The sequence below is a fragment of the Argopecten irradians genome, chromosome 3 (assembly GCF_041381155.1).
Source record: "Argopecten irradians isolate NY chromosome 3, Ai_NY, whole genome shotgun sequence".
Classification (NCBI taxonomy): Eukaryota; Metazoa; Mollusca; class Bivalvia; order Pectinida; family Pectinidae; genus Argopecten; species Argopecten irradians.
The window spans coordinates 32,794,341-32,815,567 of NC_091136.1; the positions used below are offsets into that span (position 1 = coordinate 32,794,341).

General features: G+C 37.4%; 1 protein-coding gene across 10 annotated transcripts in view; it reads right to left on the reverse strand.

The window, feature by feature from the left end:
- Positions 1-21,227, reverse strand: part of LOC138318283 (ryanodine receptor-like) — a 109,230-nt gene that overhangs the window by 16,060 nt on the left and 71,943 nt on the right. For 5 of the 10 annotated variants that reach the window (XM_069260494.1, XM_069260489.1, XM_069260490.1 and 2 more), the window contains 33 exons: positions 20,721-20,876; positions 19,955-20,023; positions 18,192-19,026; positions 17,742-17,925; positions 17,371-17,457; positions 16,992-17,257; positions 16,524-16,645; positions 15,833-16,088; positions 15,472-15,621; positions 14,939-15,048; positions 14,582-14,634; positions 14,194-14,292; positions 13,777-13,875; positions 13,064-13,352; positions 11,700-11,824; positions 11,193-11,341; positions 10,641-10,860; positions 7,847-7,976; positions 7,437-7,676; positions 6,964-7,189; positions 6,404-6,666; positions 5,070-5,266; positions 4,356-4,576; positions 4,025-4,115; positions 3,579-3,716; positions 3,045-3,208; positions 2,851-2,929; positions 2,383-2,472; positions 2,005-2,139; positions 1,626-1,691; positions 1,433-1,508; positions 1,081-1,204; positions 282-314 (listed from right to left, as the gene is read on the reverse strand). In XM_069260494.1, coding sequence (XP_069116595.1) covers positions 282-314; positions 1,081-1,204; positions 1,433-1,508; positions 1,626-1,691; positions 2,005-2,139; positions 2,383-2,472; positions 2,851-2,929; positions 3,045-3,208; positions 3,579-3,716; positions 4,025-4,115; positions 4,356-4,576; positions 5,070-5,266; positions 6,404-6,666; positions 6,964-7,189; positions 7,437-7,676; positions 7,847-7,976; positions 10,641-10,860; positions 11,193-11,341; positions 11,700-11,824; positions 13,064-13,352; positions 13,777-13,875; positions 14,194-14,292; positions 14,582-14,634; positions 14,939-15,048; positions 15,472-15,621; positions 15,833-16,088; positions 16,524-16,645; positions 16,992-17,257; positions 17,371-17,457; positions 17,742-17,925; positions 18,192-19,026; positions 19,955-20,023; positions 20,721-20,876 — 5,542 coding nt within the window. The remainder of the gene's footprint in view (positions 1-281; positions 315-1,080; positions 1,205-1,432; positions 1,509-1,625; positions 1,692-2,004; positions 2,140-2,382; positions 2,473-2,850; positions 2,930-3,044; positions 3,209-3,578; positions 3,717-4,024; positions 4,116-4,355; positions 4,577-5,069; positions 5,267-6,403; positions 6,667-6,963; positions 7,190-7,436; positions 7,677-7,846; positions 7,977-10,640; positions 10,861-11,192; positions 11,342-11,699; positions 11,825-13,063; positions 13,353-13,776; positions 13,876-14,193; positions 14,293-14,581; positions 14,635-14,938; positions 15,049-15,471; positions 15,622-15,832; positions 16,089-16,523; positions 16,646-16,991; positions 17,258-17,370; positions 17,458-17,741; positions 17,926-18,191; positions 19,027-19,954; positions 20,024-20,720; positions 20,877-21,227) is intronic. The other 5 variants (XM_069260491.1, XM_069260492.1, XM_069260500.1 and 2 more) reach the window with 5 other exon arrangements.

Here is a 21,227-nt window from a genome sequence, read left to right on the forward strand (position 1 = left end):
CGCGCCATGACATAAGCTCACCGGCCCTTCGGGCCAGGTATTGTAAAAAATTGAAAACTTCAAATGTATTTTTCATTTTTCAGATAAATAGGTAAAAATAAGAAATAAATGTTCAAATCATTTTGTTCACATTCAATTCAAGTAATTTTTAATGGTGAAGCAAAATATAGGGTGCAGACACCACAGCAAAAGTTGATGGCTGTAAAAAAATCTGAAAACGTGATTTCAACCGATTTGGTTTGAGAAGGAGAACACAACACGTTCTGTTGTACTGTATATACCTAGCACCTTCCTCCCAAGAGCCAACATTCTCACTAAACAGAGCAACGTTATATGTTACTATCACCAGCAAAACAACCAAAATCTCGAGGTAATTAGAAGTCAAATATATTCCATCTGTGCATATTATAGAGTTACCTGCCTTTTTGGGCGGAAACTGGTTGCAATGTCATTACTTTGCAAGGCAAACTTACACCACTCTCTTTGGTATTTGAGAATTACCCATGTAACACCACAACCAAATTCTACCTGCAAGGGCAGATAACTCTATAATGTGCAAATTCAGAATATAAAAGTTAATGTTAGTCTGAATTAGTTAGTTGATTTTCCATACAAAAAAATTAATTTACTTTGAACAGTAGTTGATACACCATATTTTTATGTATTATTGATATGTTATATGCCGAATAACTTAGCATATACACATAACTTGCACAGATACAAACAAATACAATCAAATGCCTTAGTTAGCATTTGTTAGAACATCATCAAATTGTTCATGCTAACAAATTGAATTTAATGTTAGATTTTTACAGACTCAGATGTTATGATAACAGAGGTCATGAAGAAATCACAAACTTGATAACACAAATATATATAAGTTGTTTGTAGACTTGCATTTGGACAGTACTATGTTAGTTGTATCTACTCAGGCATCTACTAAGACTATTATTATATCATGAACACTTTGACTACTAGTCGCTATGCAATGATATTGGTTAACATGGATACAGTACCATCTAATATGAATATCATTCTGACGTAACCATAGTAACCAGATCTTACTACAAATCTACCTACCTGTGAATTCTGAAGCCAAGGAACTGAAGGAACTTGAGGAGCTCATGAGCGTGATCACGATCTTTCTTCTTTTCTTTGTCTGTGAGGGTATCGTATGGCACCAACTGTGGGTGTACTCCTCCGCCTGTTTCATACAATTAACATTACATTTATAGATCCGAGAATGTCTATATCATCAATGAGCAAATACATTAAGCCTAAGCTTTTACGAAGTCATTCATATTGTTCAGGACAAATACCACCAAGTCTCCCTAAATTGATCATTTTTTTCTGTAAGAATTTCTTGAGAATAGCATAGGTCGATCACGTCAATATAAGATATTAAGTGAATCCTTCAGTTATCTGATTTTACCAATTTCCTCTAATTCTTCTTTCTTCTTCTTAGCCCACATGTCATGAGAATTTTCGGCCAGTCTCTCCGCAAGAGTCTAAAAATAAGTAAACATAGGATGTCAACATTTGAAATGGCTTCTTGAACAATCTTTGCATAAATATTATCTTGACAAATAAACAGTACAGAAGATAAAGCCATAGTAGTCACTTACCTGCATTTCCCTAGTGATGGTCATGTTCCTGAGGTCATAAGGTCGTGGGCTGTAACCATGGTCGTGCTAAAACAAAAGGAATGTATACAACGAGTTAAATGAGGTAAAAAATATTGAAACAGTTGTTTCTCTACTTAAACCTGACACATAATTTGAATGAAAATTATAAATGAATAATGATAATTAATCCACAAAGTTACATAAATAATCTTGAATAATCTTTCAAAATTCATTTCTTTTCCTAAATATAATTGTTTAGATGCTTACTCCTATCCAGTATTTCCACCATCATCGCTATAGTTACATATCTCCAGTATCATCGCTGTGGTTACATATTTCTAGAATCATTACTATGTTTAAGTATTGCTCTGCTACCTACCCCATCCTTGGACATGCGCCGTTTCATGCTCTCCCTGTTGGCGGCCAGCCTGCTCTGGTCCTGTGTGAGGGTCCAGCCCCAGGCCAGCATGGCTTTTACACCCTCCCTAACAGGCTCCTCATATTTGACCTTGTCCTGCAAGGGAGGATATACAACAGATAACAAGGGCAGGAGGGGAATATTTCAAGATCCACTGTCCATTGAAAAGTTGTATCTGTATCCACTGAAGAAAAGTGTATTATTTCGATAATGGAACCCGTAATAGATGGATTTGAAATACAATTTGATAGATCAGGTTCGACTGTATACCGAAGTATTATCCACATGAAGTTACTTTATAACTTCTCTGACTATTGTACCTTTTTGTGGTATACTTACGCTCTCGTTCAATAGGTGATAGGGTTTGAGCATGTAGTGTGTTTTCCTGTCATCGTCATAGTTTGTGCCAAACAACCATCCACCATCAATCTGGAATTACAATGGAAGATTTGTTTTTTCCTCAGTACCATCAGACAAAAAATGTAAAAATCATACACATAGTGGCCTCCATTTCATTTTAGATTATCTCCCCAAAGTCAAATTATCTTCCTTAGTTCTAACATTGTGTGTATCCACAGCAACATTCAGAAGATTTCATGTTGAACATCTAGAAAATTACTGCCATGCACAGTAATGATATAAGCATGGACAAGCCCATTACTCAGTCTTTCTGAGGAAAAATATTTTTGTTCAAAAGAATATCCTGAATCTAAACATCAGTTTGTGCAGACTGATGTCCTAATTCACAAAATTAATGCTTTTACAATCTGTTTTTAAAAACAAATATACAATTACTACATCCATTACCTTTTTCAATGCCCAGTTGTCATGGAAATGCTCAGCAAATTTAGTAATGGCAGAGTCCAGGGACTGTGTTAGGTGGACCCTGAAAGTAAATGTAAAGTGTTGAGATTTGATATAAAAACAATAATCTTTGAACCCACCTGATATAGGATATTTTAAAATTCATCAATCTATGAATATCATAATAAATGACTGACCTGTAGGTGTTGACAGGGGTTGGGTTGTAAGTGCCCTCAGCGTCCATGTTTGCCTGTCGTAGCCAGCTGTCATCCTGGTAGGTTAGTGAGTAGTCAGGTGACAGGGCACAGCCAATGGCAGACAAGCAAGGTAGAGCTTTCGAAAATAGTTCTGGGTCATAGGCCTGAAAATGATGGAAAAAAAGGTTTAATCACACATGCAGAGTCTATGTAAAACTACAGTCTCCTGATTGATCACAGTGGAACCTTGATAGTTCAAACTTGAAAATCTCAGAGACCCTGAATAATTTAGAGTGTTTGTTCAGTACCAAGTAAGCTTAAATACTGTCAGTTGTTAGCAACTTAAGTTATGTCCATTTTTCAGATTTCAATTAAAAGGGGTTTGACTGTAATTGATGACATGAGCTTCAGACACGAAGTATAGATGTGTAAAGTTACCACGATATAAAATCATAATTTCGATATTTTAAATATTAGCGTCAAAATTTAAATGGTGATTTGATATCAAAGCTCACAAATAACATATCCACTTACTCTGTGACCCAAAGCGTCGAAAATTCCATTGAAAAGCACCATGGTGAGCCTCTTCTCTTCCTCTGTGGCAGATCCGTAAGACCCCCAGCCTCCGGCACTGTAGTAGCGACCACATCTCTCATAGTACGAGGTCAGCACCTGTAAGGGTAGACAACCCATAAGCATATCATCAGCATCCTTGATTTACACCAATTTATTGTACATAATCTTTAGCAGGTCTTAGTTGTAAATGATGTAAACAGTGATACGGTCCACTTGGGGAATTTTTTTGTGTCAGACTAGCAAGTCCAAGGTCGTGGATTTGATCTTTGCTAGTAGCAAACTACTCTTGCCCTGTTAAAAATCTATGTTGTGTAATGTACATGAAAAATCGTTTATTCTAGTTTCTGAAATGATTGCATGTCATATTACACAGTTTTTTAAGACTTAGGACTTGCTTCACCTACCCTCAGGGGTACGACTGTGTTCTCGGACAGTGCAGGTACATCAAGGGCTAACTTCCTCAGCAGTCTGGTCATGGTGGGGGGACGAAGTTGGCTGAAAAAAAAATATATTAAATTCACGGTGAATTCAGACCTTTAGCTTGTCTTTGAAATGCAAAAAGTACTTTCATTCTGATATCTTCCACATTTGATAAATGTCACAAATACATTCTACATGTGATTTAATCCATTACTTTTCAAGTCAATAGGAAAATTTAGCAAAGAAATAAACAACTTTATTTGATGTCAATTTTTAAATGGGTGTAAGAATCAAGTTATAGAATGTAACACTTACTTAGTGAAAGCGACGAGGAAGTCAGAAACAGCCTCCATCTGACCTTTGGTGAGTGATCGACACTTGGACAGACGGTAGACCGTGTTGAGAGTGGAGTCGAGAAGTGTGGAGGCGTGGTCAGCATCACCGAAAAAGTGGCTGTAGTTGGTAAGAAGTGGAAGGATGGAGCTGCCAATGTACCGGTTCAGGGCCAGTGCAGTGTCACTGTCTGATCCAGTAGCCTGTAATACCAAAAATTTGTTATATTCGTCTATCTCTTACAGCCACCTCATGTTCTGTGGCAAGGGTAGGGCAAGCACATGCTAGTTATATACACACCAAGTGTTAGCATGATTTATACATTGAATTTATCTACTGTAAACAAACTTTCTTTTGTTTCTGATTTGCTTTTGCAATCAAAGTAAATTCTCAACAGTTGAAATCGAATCAATATCTACAGTACTTATTTTATATTCCCAAATTTTAATCTTCGCTAACTTATTTTGAAATTGAAATCACAAAAATTTAATAGCTGTGAAAGAAAGTCTGTTTACAGTATTATAAGTATCATTATAAACAGAAATATTTTGAGTTTATCTGTTCTTTAACAGTGTCTTCATCCATAAAATTGACTTTATTCTTTATCTGAATTCAGGGGTTGGGTGATAAAACAGGGTAGAGAACACACAGGGTATAAGTATAAAAGTGTCCTGTCACCCCTGTTTTATACATTACATTAGCGGGACGTACAGTATCCAGCGTTGTCGCAGCACGTAAGTCGGGGAGGATACCATCCTCTAGGATCCTGAAGAATGTGGCCTGATCTTCAATGCCGTACACTCGCTCCAGGAACAGCATCACTGAAGCTTTGTGAGCAGGGGAGAGGCCAGGAGGTAAATCCATAGCAGCAGCCCCACCACCCTGACTCTCACCTACAAATACATAGTGGCTATCATTAATGAATACATGGACAATGCTTTGTGAGCAGGGGAGAGGCCAGGAGGTAAGTCCATAGCAGCAGCCCCGCCGCCCTGACTCTCACCTACAAATACATAGTGGCTAGTGTTAATGGATACATGGACAAAGCTTTGTGAGCAGGGGAGAGGCCAGGAGGTAAGTCCATAGCAGCAGCCCCGCCGCCCTGACTCTCACCTACAAATACATAGTGGCTAGTGTTAATGGATACATGGACAAAGCTTTGTGAGCAGGGGGGAGGCTGGGAGGTAAGTCCATAGCAGCAGCACTGCCAACCTGACTCTCACCTACAAATACATAGTGGCTAGTGTTAATGGATACATGGACAATGCTTTGTGAGCAGGGGAGAGGCCGGGAGGTAAGTCCATAGCAGCAGCCCCGCCGCCCTGACTCTCACCTACAAATACATAGTGGCTAGTGTTAATGGATACATGGACAAAGCTTTGTGAGCAGGGGAGAGGCCGGGAGGTAAGTCCATAGCAGCAGCCCTGCCACCCTGACTCTCACCTACAAATACATAGTGGCTAGTGTTAATGGATACATGGACAATGCTTTGTGAGCAGGGGAGAGGCCAGGAGGTAAGTCCATAGCAGCAGCCCCGCCACCCTGACTCTCACCTACAAATACATAGTGGCTAGTGTTAATGGATACATGGACAATGCTTTGTGAGCAGGGGAGAGGCCGGGAGGTAAGTCCATAGCAGCAGCCCCGCCACCCTGACTCTCATATACATATACATAGTGGCTATTGTTAATGAATACATGGACAATGCTTTGTGAGCAGGGGAAAGGCCAGGAGATTAGCAGTCCCAACCTGCCTTACACATAGCCAATAGTTTGGTGTATGCATGGATGAATTATGATTTTTTATTTTGATTTCGTAGACATTGTAGGTTTGTTGTTTCTTTAGCAAAGTAACAGATCCAGCTAGTCTACTGTAAGTATCGATTATGAAACCAGATTTTATAGGCATGGTGAAAAGAACTTACAGTAGGTCAGTTCTTCCTAGAATGTTCTGTAATGACCCAGGTGGTAAATCCTAAAAAGTTTTGGATGGCATTTGAATTTTAACAGATATAAGTTGTCTACACTTACTGTCATCTCCTGGTGTAGTACTCTGGTTGACAGGCAGGATAAACTTGAGACCTAAAACACCCTCTAGGTCCTGCATGGACACCAAACTGCGAAGGATGGCTCTGGCTCGGATGGAGTCACTGCGACCTGATTTAATTGTCTCAGCATCTGGAGCACAGCGGCCCAGTAAGTCCACAAGTCCAGCGTAGAAATTTAGGATGGCTCCTCCCATGTCGATGTAGTCTTCATCATCCTCAGGTGGTAACTGGGTGAAGTTGTACTTCCTGTTAAGATTCAAAGGTTAACAGGTCATATTATTTTGAAATTTTCATAGTCCACCAGTTATGCTGTTAAACTATTAAGGGTATAGAGAAACATTAGTTCAGATAAACATTACCCAATATAGGTTCTCAAATACCAGAATCAAGTAAACCATTTTAAATACGCTTAAATAGTTACAACAGGTCTTATTGCAAATGTAGCTGGATACAAGATGCATTTATCGATTCAAATCAATTTTCACATTCATATTGTTTCTTAGATTATATTTTTCCATTTATAAACTATCACATATAACATACGTTTGGAACAGATATCTTCCACCCGAGTCGTCATCGTCATTCAAGGCTGACAGGAAGCCAGCAGACAACCCGTCTCGAGCGGCTGTGATCTGTTCAGACATCCTGATACCGTCCTTCATGGCCTTGAGCAGGCCACCACCCTCGCCTTTTAGTGCTGGGCCGAGACACTCGGGGCGACGGATCAACAGGCGTACCACAAGGTTGGAGTTCTCCTCCACACTCTCACCTGTAAATCACACATGTTATTAAACAATCGGATATATAGATTACTTTTTCATAACAATTGCTTCGAAAATATCAATATTCCAAGTTTTTTGTGATAGCATATCACTCCAGATCTCCAACATTTGTTTGTCACAGAAAGACGACAAACATTCAATGTATGAATTGACCACAACATGAATTATTATATTCTCCTGAATATCATAAAAATATGAAATATTCTTACATCTGCAGCTATTTTGGAAACTTACCATTGACCCAGACACAGAATCGGAGGAAGTCGATGAAACGTTCTCCCTCGACTGGATCCCATCCAATGTCAGGGTAGTTTTTCTCAAGGAGTTCTGCGTTTGACTGGAGACCACAACGTGACAGGTAGACAGCTACTTTCTCCAGATGTGCCTCCCTAAGGGCCAGGGCCAGCTCATTGTTGTCCATCAGGGAGGAGTATGCTACATCCAGGGGACACGATCCTCGTAGTGAAGGGCGAGCTGTGGGGGTCAAGGTCACATACAGTTATTGTTATATAACAGTTGAAACGAGTTGAGAAAACATGCTGTATAAAATTTCCATTGGTTGCATTATGACTTCACATGTATGAGGAACTTAAAGAAATGAAATTACTAGTGTTATTTGAGATTGTGACAATGTTAATACTTACCCAAAAGCATGCTACTGTTCTCCAAAAGATAACTAAGATGTTCAAACATAGCACGTTGGTTCTGGCGACTTGTACGACAGAAATAACAGAGGAATCGACAACACATGACCACCATCTCAGCCGCAGCATCCTGTAACAAGTAAGGATGAGGTCAGAGGTGAGAGAAAACACATAGACATGTGGCCATTGGTAGTAAGATTGGCATTCAAATGAAGTTATTTGGAAAAGTTTAGCCAAACCTTTAACAAATACATGTATATATTAAGATTGTATTTCTCTGCAAATATGACAAAAAGTCTCTTAAAACACAAATTGTGACCTTTTTGTCAAATCAAAATTGCTTTATGTTGATGCTCCAACTGAAACATAAATGCTGCAATGTAGTCCTACTAAGATGATGTCAGTAATATATGAAGAACCAATATTTAAATCTTATGTACCGTGCATTTATGAGTTTAGGCAATAATGGGTAATACTGGACAGATTGTACACAGGAAATGCACCAACATATTCAGAGTCAAGGCCACTTCATACCTCAACAATATATGGCAAATGCAAAAGAAAGAAAACTGTCTAAATGAGGTATAACGATAAATAAGTGTTTAAAATAGAAGCAGCACCATGCAATACTACACTATAAATGGCACAGCATGAGTTAGCATTGGGATACACCATACCATACACTAAAACAGGAGAATCTCAGAGGTCAGCATCTTACCACTACTAAACAACAGTCCAGTGATGTTATAAATACATCTATATACAACATTCTTATGTCATATGAAGCGGGGAATGGAATATATATTCATCAGAATGCCAATAAACACACTGCTACAACAGCATGACAGGAGTGTTGGTAGCCATGGTAACAATACAACAAAGGTCAAGGTCACTTCCAAAGGTCAACTAATATATGAGCATAGCAATGACTGGGATGTGCATATCCACTGTTCCTTAAGTTGCCTGTTTTATTTCACCTTTTGCTCCATAGAAACCAGATTTTATCTTCATATTGCTATGGTTACTTTCATCAATACATTTGGTCAAGGAGAGGTTTCTATTCTATATTTGAAGTACATAGTACATACACATAAATATGTTATATATTGTTGGATAACTATTTGTTTTATGTACTGCTTTAATGTTTATTTTTGTTTTGACAAATTGATGTGGTAATGTGTTTATTTGTGATACCAATTCCTTACTTATTATCTTTTAATTCTATTTTTCACATCTGTAACAACAATGCAATGTAGCACTGCAATGCTAATATCCCCCTGTAGTTGAAATAAAACTAATATTGTCTAGACCTTCTCCCAGTGCATATTATATCCAGGTTCACCTAGTGTATAATGTATATAAGTTAGAGTAATTTTTCTATACCTGAAAGTTTTAGGGGATAAAATCTGGTGTCTTGAAGCATGTGAATGCAGACAAGGCAATCACTTACCCAAAATTTCTTCTTCATTTCCTGCATAGACTGCATGTATATGAGAAAAACTCAGCAATGAGACTCACACCAGCACCAAATACCTTATCACTTAATTACAAATCTCCTTAAGGCTGCATTATCTTGCATCCCGATAAAGACATGTGGAGCATGACACATGGAGTCGTTCCTCAGCCATTAATGTTCTGAATACAATCTATTTTGTGTGACAGCTACATTATTTCTACAATTTCCTTATCAAAAGTCGTACACAAGCCGTATCTTTTCAACAATGTATTGTGCAACACACCTTTAAAGAAGGCATTCAAGTGATATTAGTATTAAGTTTCTGTATGTTAAAAAGGATTCATGCTTTAAAATAGTAGTTAGTGAAAGTTTTGACATCTGAAACAAGAAAACCTTTCCCAAAATCAAAATGTGCATGATAGCATACACAAGATTATTATTATTAGTCTGAGATTCTTTTTATTTATAGAAACATGACATGCTTGTCAATTATAAACTGGGACAAATTTATCAGCATTTGGAATTTTGGCATCAATGCAATAAATAATATCATTTCACGATTCATTTTCTTGCTTCAATTCCTACAAAGTTACATTTGATAAAGTTTGTGTGTGATAAAGTCTCCAGAAGTACTTCATACTGTATGCATCAATAGATACAGGAGACATATCATCAAAAGCTGGACCAAGAGTCTCAAATATGCATCAACTACTATGTCAGGAATGTTAGAATGACACAGTATCAATCTTTGGATAGCAAGCAAAAAGCAAACTTTTGACACTAGCAGAATTAATGCAGATCACAATCAGTTCTACCTCTCGATAATAACAAAATGCAAACAGAACTTGATCGATGAAACACAATGCATACAATGTATGTCAACAAAGTTTAGTAATAAATCGTTTATCAACTCAACCATCAACATGTGTAACTTCCTATATTATCAGGTGAAGGGAGGAATTTTATGAGTATTTTTTTATAAGTTCAGACAACATACCAAAATTATACTCTACATAAAGTACCGTAATAAGATCATCTTTCTAATGAGAAATTTCCTTGAATGCTTGTTTTTTTTCCCCTTTAATGCTTGTTTTTTTCCCAAAGTGAATTATTGATCTAAACTGAAGAATGACATTTTCAGTTATGGTTGAGCTGAATATAAATGAGAGAATAATGATTTGAAACTCAAGCTAGTATGATAGCTACTTATAGCTCATGTGGTGAATGAAAGTTAATGTGAACAAGATTTAAAAAGAGTCATAAAGATAAAATGCATACCGTAAACACATAAAACCTAAACCAGTATGACAAAGTTTAGGGGCACCCAGACCCACTGACCTTGGTGTGTTCGGCTAGACTGTCCATGGTCCCTGCAGGGATGAAGGATGACCGCCGCCCTTGGGTTGTTGTTAGCTCGGCCACACCACTCGTGGCAGATTGCTGCTGCTGCTGGGCTTTATTGAGAGTGTTCACCATCAACTGCATGACGGTCTCGTGGACACAAAGAGCTCGCATCAGGTCAGGGTGCTGGAAAAACACTTTGTTATCCATCAAGTCCCTGTGTGGATAGAAGCAATTCCAAATGATGTCAAAAGCTTTCAGAGACAAAACTTTCATAATGTAGTCTTAATTGTCAAATAAAATGTTTGCATATTTTGTATTCTTTGCATTTTTTTGTGTTCTTTGCATTTCCATGATATAAATACTGTAATTTGAGGCTTTGTATTGTTAAGATACACATCTTTTCTTCTTTGTTGTTTGGAATTTTTCACACTGATACTTAATACTGTTCCTGAGCCTTGATTATTGAGTGATCCCTCATTCATACATGCACATAGTGACAGTATCATTAGCAGGTATTTCCTTTTAGAACCAAGAGAAGTGACTCACTTGAGGCTGTTCTTCATCAGCTCCTCTTCATCAGGACCAGCCTGTACCAAGAGGAGAGCCCGGATGTTACCAAGGGAGTGCAGTAGCTGGTCAATGTCTTCCTTACTGGCACTGCTGATCACGTACGCCTTCTCCATGGCGGTCCTCAACTACAACCACAATGCATTTCCTCAATATATCGGTCAAAGGTCAATTTGATCAAAGACATAGAAACATGGAGGAAGTGACAGCTTTCAATCAATCAGTGATTTCTAATAGCAATCAAGAATCAATCAATGTTTAGAAATACCTTTCTTATCTATGTGTGCTATCCCTTTCACATTAAAGAAAATTGATAATCTACATTTTCATCTAATTTGATTCAATCAATAAAAGGACAAATAATTCCAAGATAGTTATATTACACAGGTTGTGACCATAAATATGAAAACATGAATAATCTGTAGATATACAAAGTTGAACTTGTCCTTTTCTTGATCTGATAAAAAAAAACCTCCTTAAGCATACCTCTCCAATGCCGTCGTACTGGCGGTGAAGCAGACCAAACATTTCTCTGACCAGGTCCTGGTTTGTCATGAAGGCCTCCTCCGCCCAGGATATCATGGTATTCTGTATCAACTTCTGAAGACTGTCTGTAATCCACCAATCAAATCATCTCTTAAATACATGACTTGGCCGAGACCATTTTTCATTTAGCTGGTCAAAGTATTTATAGTGATAAAGAAATTTTTGCACTATGAAATTTATTGTTAACACATTTAAAGTACAAAAATGTTATTTTTTACAAGAAAATCATAAATAGCTTATCAAGGAAAAGGCCTGTATGAATTACTGGTACAAACAGTTTATATAACTCATTACAGAAGAGTTGAGTTAGGCACAATAACAAAACTATAATTAAACAGACATTGAAAAGCAATTCTGGATAAACCACATCAACTTCACTAAGCACAATGCCTACAATATCTAATATTTGATCAGACTAACACATCATGTTAATTAGGCTTATTTTACTTTCAAATCAAGTTACATCTTCAGTGACTATCTATCTAACAATGCACTCCACACTTCAAGACAGCCAGCAAATTTCTAATGATTTAATATTTTCAAAATTTTTAAAAGATAAATATATCATTGTCAAAAAAAATTACTGCAGTGAATCATTGATTCTATGTCATAATCATTTGATAAAGAAAAATATCCATAATGGAAACTCCTTTACCAAGCAATAGATAAAAAAGACCTTTAACAGAAAAGGAAAATATACCTTAATCTAGCCACTTTAAAGCTTAGGAAAAGACAGTTAACAAAATTAACTCATTTTGATTAAGCTACCATTTTTACAATGATTTTTTTGTGTAGAATTACTTCAATTTTTCTTAACATATTTTTTTTTAACATGCATTAATTATTTATGAAATTGAAATGAAGTAGAAATTAAAGAAATATATTTTAGAGCAGATTTGTGCAAGATTATATATACAATAACTAAAAAGTATTTTGATATGAAAAATAAGAAAGATATGAAAGTTAAATCTCAGCAAAATTTGTGAAGAATTTTTGTTTACAAAGTGAAAGTAAATGAAGCAAATTTTGTAAAAAGTGAGTTGATTATAATTTTCAAACCACTACAGTGTTACCAATAAAATCCACGTCTAGATGCAGCTGAAGTATACCAAAGTGCAGATGCAGATGAGTAAAGCCTTTAGCCGCACTGGAATAACTGGTCCAAGCTTTCGAAAGACCATGATCATCAAAGCAGGTGCCCCGACTATCTGAAAGCTAGCTAGCTGCTGGCCCGCTAACTACCACTACACCTAAGGCGTGCTGTGAGTATCACGAGAATCGCAGTGAAAACACTCATGCATTACCTATCTTACCATCTCTTGGCTTGGACACTTCTTGTTTCTGCTCTTCCTCCTTCGCCTTCCATACCAGTTTCAGGAGTTTTTCTCCTACACTAGGAGATGGTGGTGCCTCTTTTTCATCTAGGGCCGCCTCCATACCCTCCTCCTCGTCCTCCGGCTTGCTTGGCATGGAGCAGTGTTGTAGTAAGTTGGCGTGGAACGTTGTTAGTCTGTCCTTCAGGTCTTCTCGGCACGGACATGGCATGTTGGGATCAGCATCTTCCTCAGTCTTGAAGGCTAATAAGTTCCTCATCTACAGACATAAACAATCAATGAACTCTGTTGGAGAGCCTATAGGCAAAAGGATAAGTTTTACAGCTCCTTCCAACATCCAATATTAGGATGAGTTATACTCTATCTAATGGAAAACAAAAACTGAAACATATTTGTGGTAGAGCTTCAGTATAGGGTTAGACCTGTCTATAAAGACCAATCAAGTGACAAAGAAAAAGGGTCTTTAAAACCAAGTGGTCTATGCAGACCGGCCAAATTCAGTATAAACTGGCTACTTGTGACCACAAAAAGGTGGTCTTAGTAAGCAGGTGGTCTTCATACGCAGGTAGTCGGTAAGGCAAGTCTCACTGTATTTGATATGTAGATTAGCAGTCTAATGCTAAACCGGAAGGCCTTGGCCAACTGAAGTGATATAGGATACATTTAATCTTTGTTTTCCTTACCTGTTCGTGGGGTGGGCATCGGAACTCTTTTGTGATCCTAGCAGTTACAGCAGACGATAAGTTGGACTGTTTAATTTCTTGGTATCGCCTCAACTGATCCTGAATGAGCAAAACCAAGATTTTCACGTTAGCATCAAGTCGACAACTTCTCAACAATCAACCTTATTATTATAATAATACAGAAATCATGGACGATACTAACTGCAAAGAGAGGAAATCTCTCGACAAATGAAAGTAAATCCTCCACCTATAGTGTTTGAAAAGGTCATTTTATGATATTTCAAATACAATCTGACATGATTCGTTGCTCATTTTGTATTAGAGAAAGAAATGTGTTCCTGTGATATTCAAATATAATTTGTCATAACAATATAGTAAAATGAAGTGCTAATTAAGATACTACTAAACGTTACTAACGTTTTGGCAGTCTCCTACAAATTCGTCAGAGAAGGAGACAATGGACTCGACTCTGTGTCTGAGCTGCAGGTTACACAGGTGCTGGAGGATCCTACACATCTGAAAGTAACAGGAAAATCAGTAGTATACAACATCAATTTGATCATCTGTCTTGATATTTTTTCACTTTCTGATTTTGATTTATTTATATCATGTGTTTATAAACATCTGAATATGTTTCCAGGTGAGCCAGGATTTGATGGTGGAATTTACAGAGAAAAACTCTGACCTATGGCCAGTTCCTGAGAAAGTCTTTACTACTTAGTCACTCAAGTTGTCAGCATTAAACTAACCTGCCTTGAAAATGCATGATTATCTGATAACCTAGTTACGAAATGTTCGCACATACCTCTAATTTTACAGGCTCATCCAGCTTCATTTCCAATAAACCGGGAATGTCAGCTGTAAAATGATACAAAGAATTAATAATTCAGAAAAGTTATAATGCCTATTTAAAGTAAAATATATCAATGTAACTGGTTTCTATATATAATCATAACGGTAATATCTCATATAGATAGGTATATTCCATAATCATCTGTGTTGAAAGGGTATATAGGGAGGTTTGGCAAATCTATTATCACACCAGCACAAGGTACTAGGGTATTTCGAAACAAAGTGAAACTTTTTTTTATTTGCAAACATATGAAAAAAAATTAAAATTAATGAAATTGATTTTCTAATCCAGAAGATAACATTAACATACTATGAATATCTGGAAATGCCTTTGGATTGACGAGTTGTAAGAGCTCCAGGAGATCGTCATCGTTGAGAGAGCCCATGACAAGCAGACGGTCAATCACCTTCAGTAGTGGTCTGTAACACAAACAGATTACATCTAAAGGTCTCTGTCCAACTATAGGGCATCAATGACAAATTATAAAATCCTAAAGACAAAATATCATTCCAAGATCAAACTTTGTAATGTTTATAAGACTGGAATTGAAGATAAGTATAACCTATGTTATAAATTTTGAAATACAATCATTTAATTGGTGTCCTTAGTCCGGAACACAATCTACAATTCTCATCACATGTCCTTATGAAAATAGGCTTTATACAAGAGACAACATGTGAGACAAATAAGGCTTCTGAGTCCTGGCTTTACGATCACAAAATAATTTTAGATTATTAATACCGGTAATTTAATCCATAACACAGTTTAATAATCCTAGTGCCAGATAGTGTCAGATATCCATATGGGATCTCTGCTCTGAGAAATCCTATTGGTATACTTACACAAACAGATTGGCATTACTTCCTCCAATTGGATCACGGACATGAGCACCACCATTTTGTACAGCTTCTTTGACAGCCTTCATTACAAAGAACTTGAGTTTATCCATTGGGAAGTAAGGTGCTGTGCAATCCTTACCTCCACCCTTTACCCTACAAGAGAATATCAAAATACATGTCGTGTAATCATATCTGTGCCAGAGAACTCTTCAAAACAAGGAAGAATAGATAATGTCTAAACAATTACTCAATTCATCTACTCTATTTTTAGATTAACTTGAACATTTTTGTCTTCGAAGCGTACTTACATCTGGGCCATAGTTTATTGTTTATATACAAAATAACAGTGTAGGTCATGCTTTACCTTGCTTCGATGTCCTTTTCTGAGATGGCTAGTTGTGGTCGGATAGACACACTGTTGTCCATGCTGGGAATCGTGTGTTTTGTCTGGTGTAGCTGTGTGTCAGTACTGATGGTGCGGTACAGACTAAGCTTGGGGCTTTGTGCAGACAGCGGGATGATAAACTCGTTGGTGGTCCCGAGTCTGGACTGGGCATGTGATTCCAGGTGCATGGCAATCAACAGGTTATGATAGCCATTCCTTAGTGGACCTGACAAGCCTAAAACAACAAGTCAATCTAATTATAAACAAGCATTTTTAAAGGACAGCAAGCTCTATAGACACAACAAGGTACCATATTTGCAGAATATGGCTCATCTTCTTGATGGCCTAATGTTTACTCAAAGTTATTCTAAGCTTCACACTTTGTTAACAATTACTTATGAGTAAAAGTGTAACTTGTAAATAAAGTGCTTTATGTGTTCCCTATCATCAGTTTTATTTGACAGTGAAGTGTTATATACTGTGTTGTCATTTGTACTATGTTTAGTTCTGACACCATTTAATGTACTGTTTTACAAAAACAGGAAAACAGCTAAGGAAATAGACACTCCAATGGAACAAAACAAAATCCTATAATTCTCATATGTCTAACCCTTGTGCAAATCTTATAAATTTGTGCTTATATATATATAATAAATCCCTGAGTACTTACTCTCACTCTGTATACAGTACATCAGTTGTTTCTCATTGATGTGTTGCTGGAGGACATTGGCTACTCTGTGGTTGCCATGGGAACAAACACTGTTGTATAAATCCAACGTTTTGGCATGGAAGCTGAAAGAGATGAAAATAAAGAATGCTTAGATTATATACCTAGAATTTATATCATGTAATTGATTTTGTAGAAATAATAAGAAAGCCAGAATGAATCAAAAGTATTGATAGATTTTCTACCAACCTTCATTGCCTTTAATCCTTCCCAAACTTCATAACACCAACCCAGTTCAATTTGTTTTCAATGATTTACATCTTAAGATTAAATCTTCATGAAAAGTGGGGCAAAATTTTTTCTTGAAACATTAAAACACTATGGTAACTACTCAGTATCTTTTATTTTGCTGGTCAGGCTTCACTTATAATCCATAGAACCACCTATGAAATCTAAGTATGGAAGCCTTACTCCAATAAAGTCTGGTGTTCTATAAGCTCCAGTATGTCCAGACTGCGGTCCTCCTCAGGTATGTATAGTGACATCATATGCTCTGGATTACTACACAGCATACTGTAGCCACGGGTGGCCATTCGTAGTGTGTGGATGTCCAGCGTCTTTTGGGGTACACGAGCCCAGCTACTGGGGCGCAGGACTTGGACGTCTAGGCGGGACGGGCAGGCAGGCACCACCTGTTTACGGCCACGGAACACAGCTGCTGACAAGGGCAGTGTTTGCTTGGAAAAAAAAGAAGATTCTTTAAGAAGTTTTAGTATATAACATTGAGAATGACTCAATGGATTATCAGTTTCAAAAGGGTCCATGTAATATTTAAATGCTGTGTACTCACTTTTGTGTGGCCAAGTTCAAACTGAAGCATCTCCTTAATGGTAGGCTCACAGATCACAGCTGGGAACAACTTGGTACCTGGTTCCACCTGGTACAAAAATTTCACGTATGTAGGAGTCTCTTTTTCCAATTATAAAATACAAAACTCTCTTTATGTTGCAAGTCTTTTCCACATAATAGAGCTCCTCTGCTTATCCTGTATGCCATGCCCAAATAGACAGTATCACAAAAAGAGATCAGATTCAAATAGATAGCTTCATCTTTCTTTAACACAGGTTCTCTTGCCCCTTTATCGTGTTCCCTTTGCAAAAAAAAAAAATTTCACCCTCCCTTTGCTGAGGCATATACCAGGGAAGTGTATCTAGGCCTTACCTGGTATTTGTTGGCGACCTCTTTCCCGTTGACAGAGAAACTGAGAATACCAGTGGATATGTCGATGTAACAGCCAATGACAAGTCCTGGTGAGGATCGTTTGGAAGACATCTCCTGATTTGTTCCTCCGTATCTCTGCTGGAGGTCGCCGGCAGATACCATGTAGGTATTCTTTCGGCTGACACTGAAAAAAACAACAACAACAAAACAAGGCTTTTAAATCACAGCAGAAATTATCAAATAAAAGATATCTTCATCATGCAGTTACAACATGTATTTATTAAGTCAGAAATGCATCAATAAGATTAGAATGCAAAAGATTTTTTTGTACGTTTGTATGAATATAGTACACGCAATTTAAGAAATTTTTACTGAACATCAATTTTCTGCTCTTTTCAGTAGATTTTTTAGTCTTGCTTCAATATCTTTTATTATATCTTGATTATTTACCTCTGTTTTATGGCATAGTTGTTATCGAGAACAGACAGGACAACATGTCTGGTCTTCTTCATCTCAAAGTTGGATTCGTTGAAATGGAAGCCGGGAGTGACCCAGCCAACGAACACTTGAGCAGGGTCCTGACCAGGGAAGATTCTCACTGAGAAGTTATACTCATCAATGGAGTCAGCAATGGCCATCAGCTCCTGAAGGTCACCTTCAGAGTTGTCTGGGTCAGAGCCCTCACTTCCTGTGAAGTCTCGGCCAAACATATGACGCTTTCCCATTGCATCTTGGAACTCATAAGGAATAATCCCTCTGGGTGCCTCAATATTGATAACAGGCCCCTGTGATGTTGGTGTTTCTCCGTTTGTTGTCATGGAGTCGGTCGTTTTTGATGGTGGAAGAGTTTGTGATCGTGGCTGAGGACTGGGTTTCTTTTCCCTCTGCATTTGATAACCTGGCATCTGCTTCCTGTCAAGGCTGCCGTACTCCACACTGCGGGTACGTTTTGAGCCCTGAGGGGAAATGTCACGAGCCTTCTTTAAGAATGCTCCAAAGGGTGACTTAGACTTTTTGGCTTTCTTTTCACTAAGCTGTTTGGCAGTGTCTATCAGTTTGTCACCAAGCAGAGATAATTTGGAGGAAGACTTCTTTTCATCTGGAACAAGCAGACCACTGCTCTGATCTCCATTGAGCTGTGATTCACTGATGGCAGTTTTGAGTCCAGTGGAAGCGCGATCCTCAGGATGAGCTTCGTCTAAAGAACGCCCACGTCCTTCTGGTTTAGAGAAGTTTTTGCGCCGGTTACCAGCTCGCATGTCATCATCATAACCTCTCTGCATAGCTGTGAAGTATAATGAAAGATTTAGTTTCAAATTGCTCTATATAAAATTTCTTAAACATAGTTAATACACTTGACACACATCTCTGCTGCAAGCATACATAATTCATTATTCATTTTGATAAAGAGCAGCAGAGCTAGAAAATGTGTATGAATTAAAGAAATTGTATTTTACAAAATAATTAATAGATTCTAGTGATCATTCTATTTTTATTTTTTGACTTACCTTTTAATGACAAAAAAGGACAGATAATTTCTCAATGCTGTTCAGTAAGAGTTTATGATGTATACTCCACTATTATCTATTTCATTCTTTTATGGATCAAAGATTTCTTACAGAATGCAGAGAACTTACAGTTGTCACACATCAATAGTTTTGAGAAAGGTTCATGCTTGAAATAGTTCAGCATGCAAAGGTAAAGTATTAGTCCTATTTCAATAAGAGTCCATTAGGAGATAGTCTTTATTATGGTAAAAAATGAAGCATGAATGAATCTACCTCATTTTGATGTGAATAGTAAATAATAATGAATGACAATATATTTTATAAATATATACTGATTTGACGTTATGCAACTTGTAGTGCACTTATTGTAATTTGTGAAATTGAAATCAGTTTTATATTATTTTCTCTGCACACTAGATCACAACTCCTGGAAGACAATATTTGCACTTTCCAAATGGAAAGAAGAAACAAAACTTGTGTACAGAAATAAACCCTTGACTAACAGCTAGTCTATAAATTCTGAAGACATCTCAAACAGTGAAACATGCATCTGAAAACGTAATTCTTTATACATGTTGATAGACTGACCATAAAAATGAAGGAGTTTGATGTTAATCCATCTTAACCTTGAGTTTACTTGTAACATGTAACTATACTGTACAACATCAAACATCTGAACAACATTAATCCATTGTGCTTCCTTACGCTTGCGGATCCTGATGTCCGGACCACCATTCAGCATCCCTCTCGGAGTGTAGTCATCATCATCCTCGTCTGGTGAAACCATAAATATCGAATCAGTACGGAGTCTTACCACAATCTTAGTGATATGATTTACCATGTTCTCACATAACCTACTGTTACCATGGTTACAGTGACCTGTATTATATCATTAATTCTGGTTAGTAGATAATCAACATTTTTTGTTTTGTTAAAGCGTATTAGGGTCTGGTTTACAATGCAAAGTTATTAAGAAAATATTAGTAATGTGTATAGCAATTTGTCTGGATAAAACATTCATTTGGTTTGTTAGATGGGATTCATTTGTCAACAGATTACATCCTTGACCTTCAAGACAAAACAAAGGACAGACCTATCAAGACATTAGTCAAAGGAGAAGGATCAACACCAATACAAATGTAAATAGGCAAAAACAGCAATGTGTCAGTCAGAAAATAAAGGACAACACTAACTTGCACAATAAATCAAGGGAGATAACTCTTAGGTTTATTCTACAGAGGAACAGATCCCTATTCAAATATGCTGGAATAAAGATTGTGGGAATGGGTAAGAATCCAAAGGGAAAAGTTTGAAAAGCTGTACAAGAATGGAAGGAACCCAGAGGGTGGCGTATTTCAGTACAAGAATGGAAGGAACCCAGAGGGTGGCGTATTTCAGACAGACCATCATATGGACGGGATAACCAGGATTTAAAAGATAAGGGCCAACAAGGGGGATAACCTGGACTTACGAGACGTAGTAGTCTGGGACTGTGACCCTGTTGGACTTAGAGATTTCTCTTCCATAGGAGTAGTATCGCCCGCGTTGCCGTTGACGACAGCTGACCCAGGAAGGTCGACCCCTGCACTGCTGGTGGGACTTATATCACCTACCCTCTGCTTAGCCTCTGTATGAAGATAAAACCATGCAAAGCATGCAGCGTCTGAGAGCTCCCATATGGTGGTACTGCCCATTCCATATTGTGACGTAACACTTATGGTAATTTATTCCAGTTTCAAATTGCCAAATGGGATGAAAATACTTTCAAACTGATTGAGTTCTATTTCTTGAAATATTATGTTCATGCAGCAAAGAAACATATTTTGTTTCTTTCTAATTTTTCTTTCATTTTGAGCAGGATCTTTATCTGTGATGATTAGGAGTACAGGTGACAGATAATAGACTAGAGATGTGAAGCAATTTTTTAGTTATGAAGATTATAGAAAAACAATATAATCTGTATATATGATAAATAATA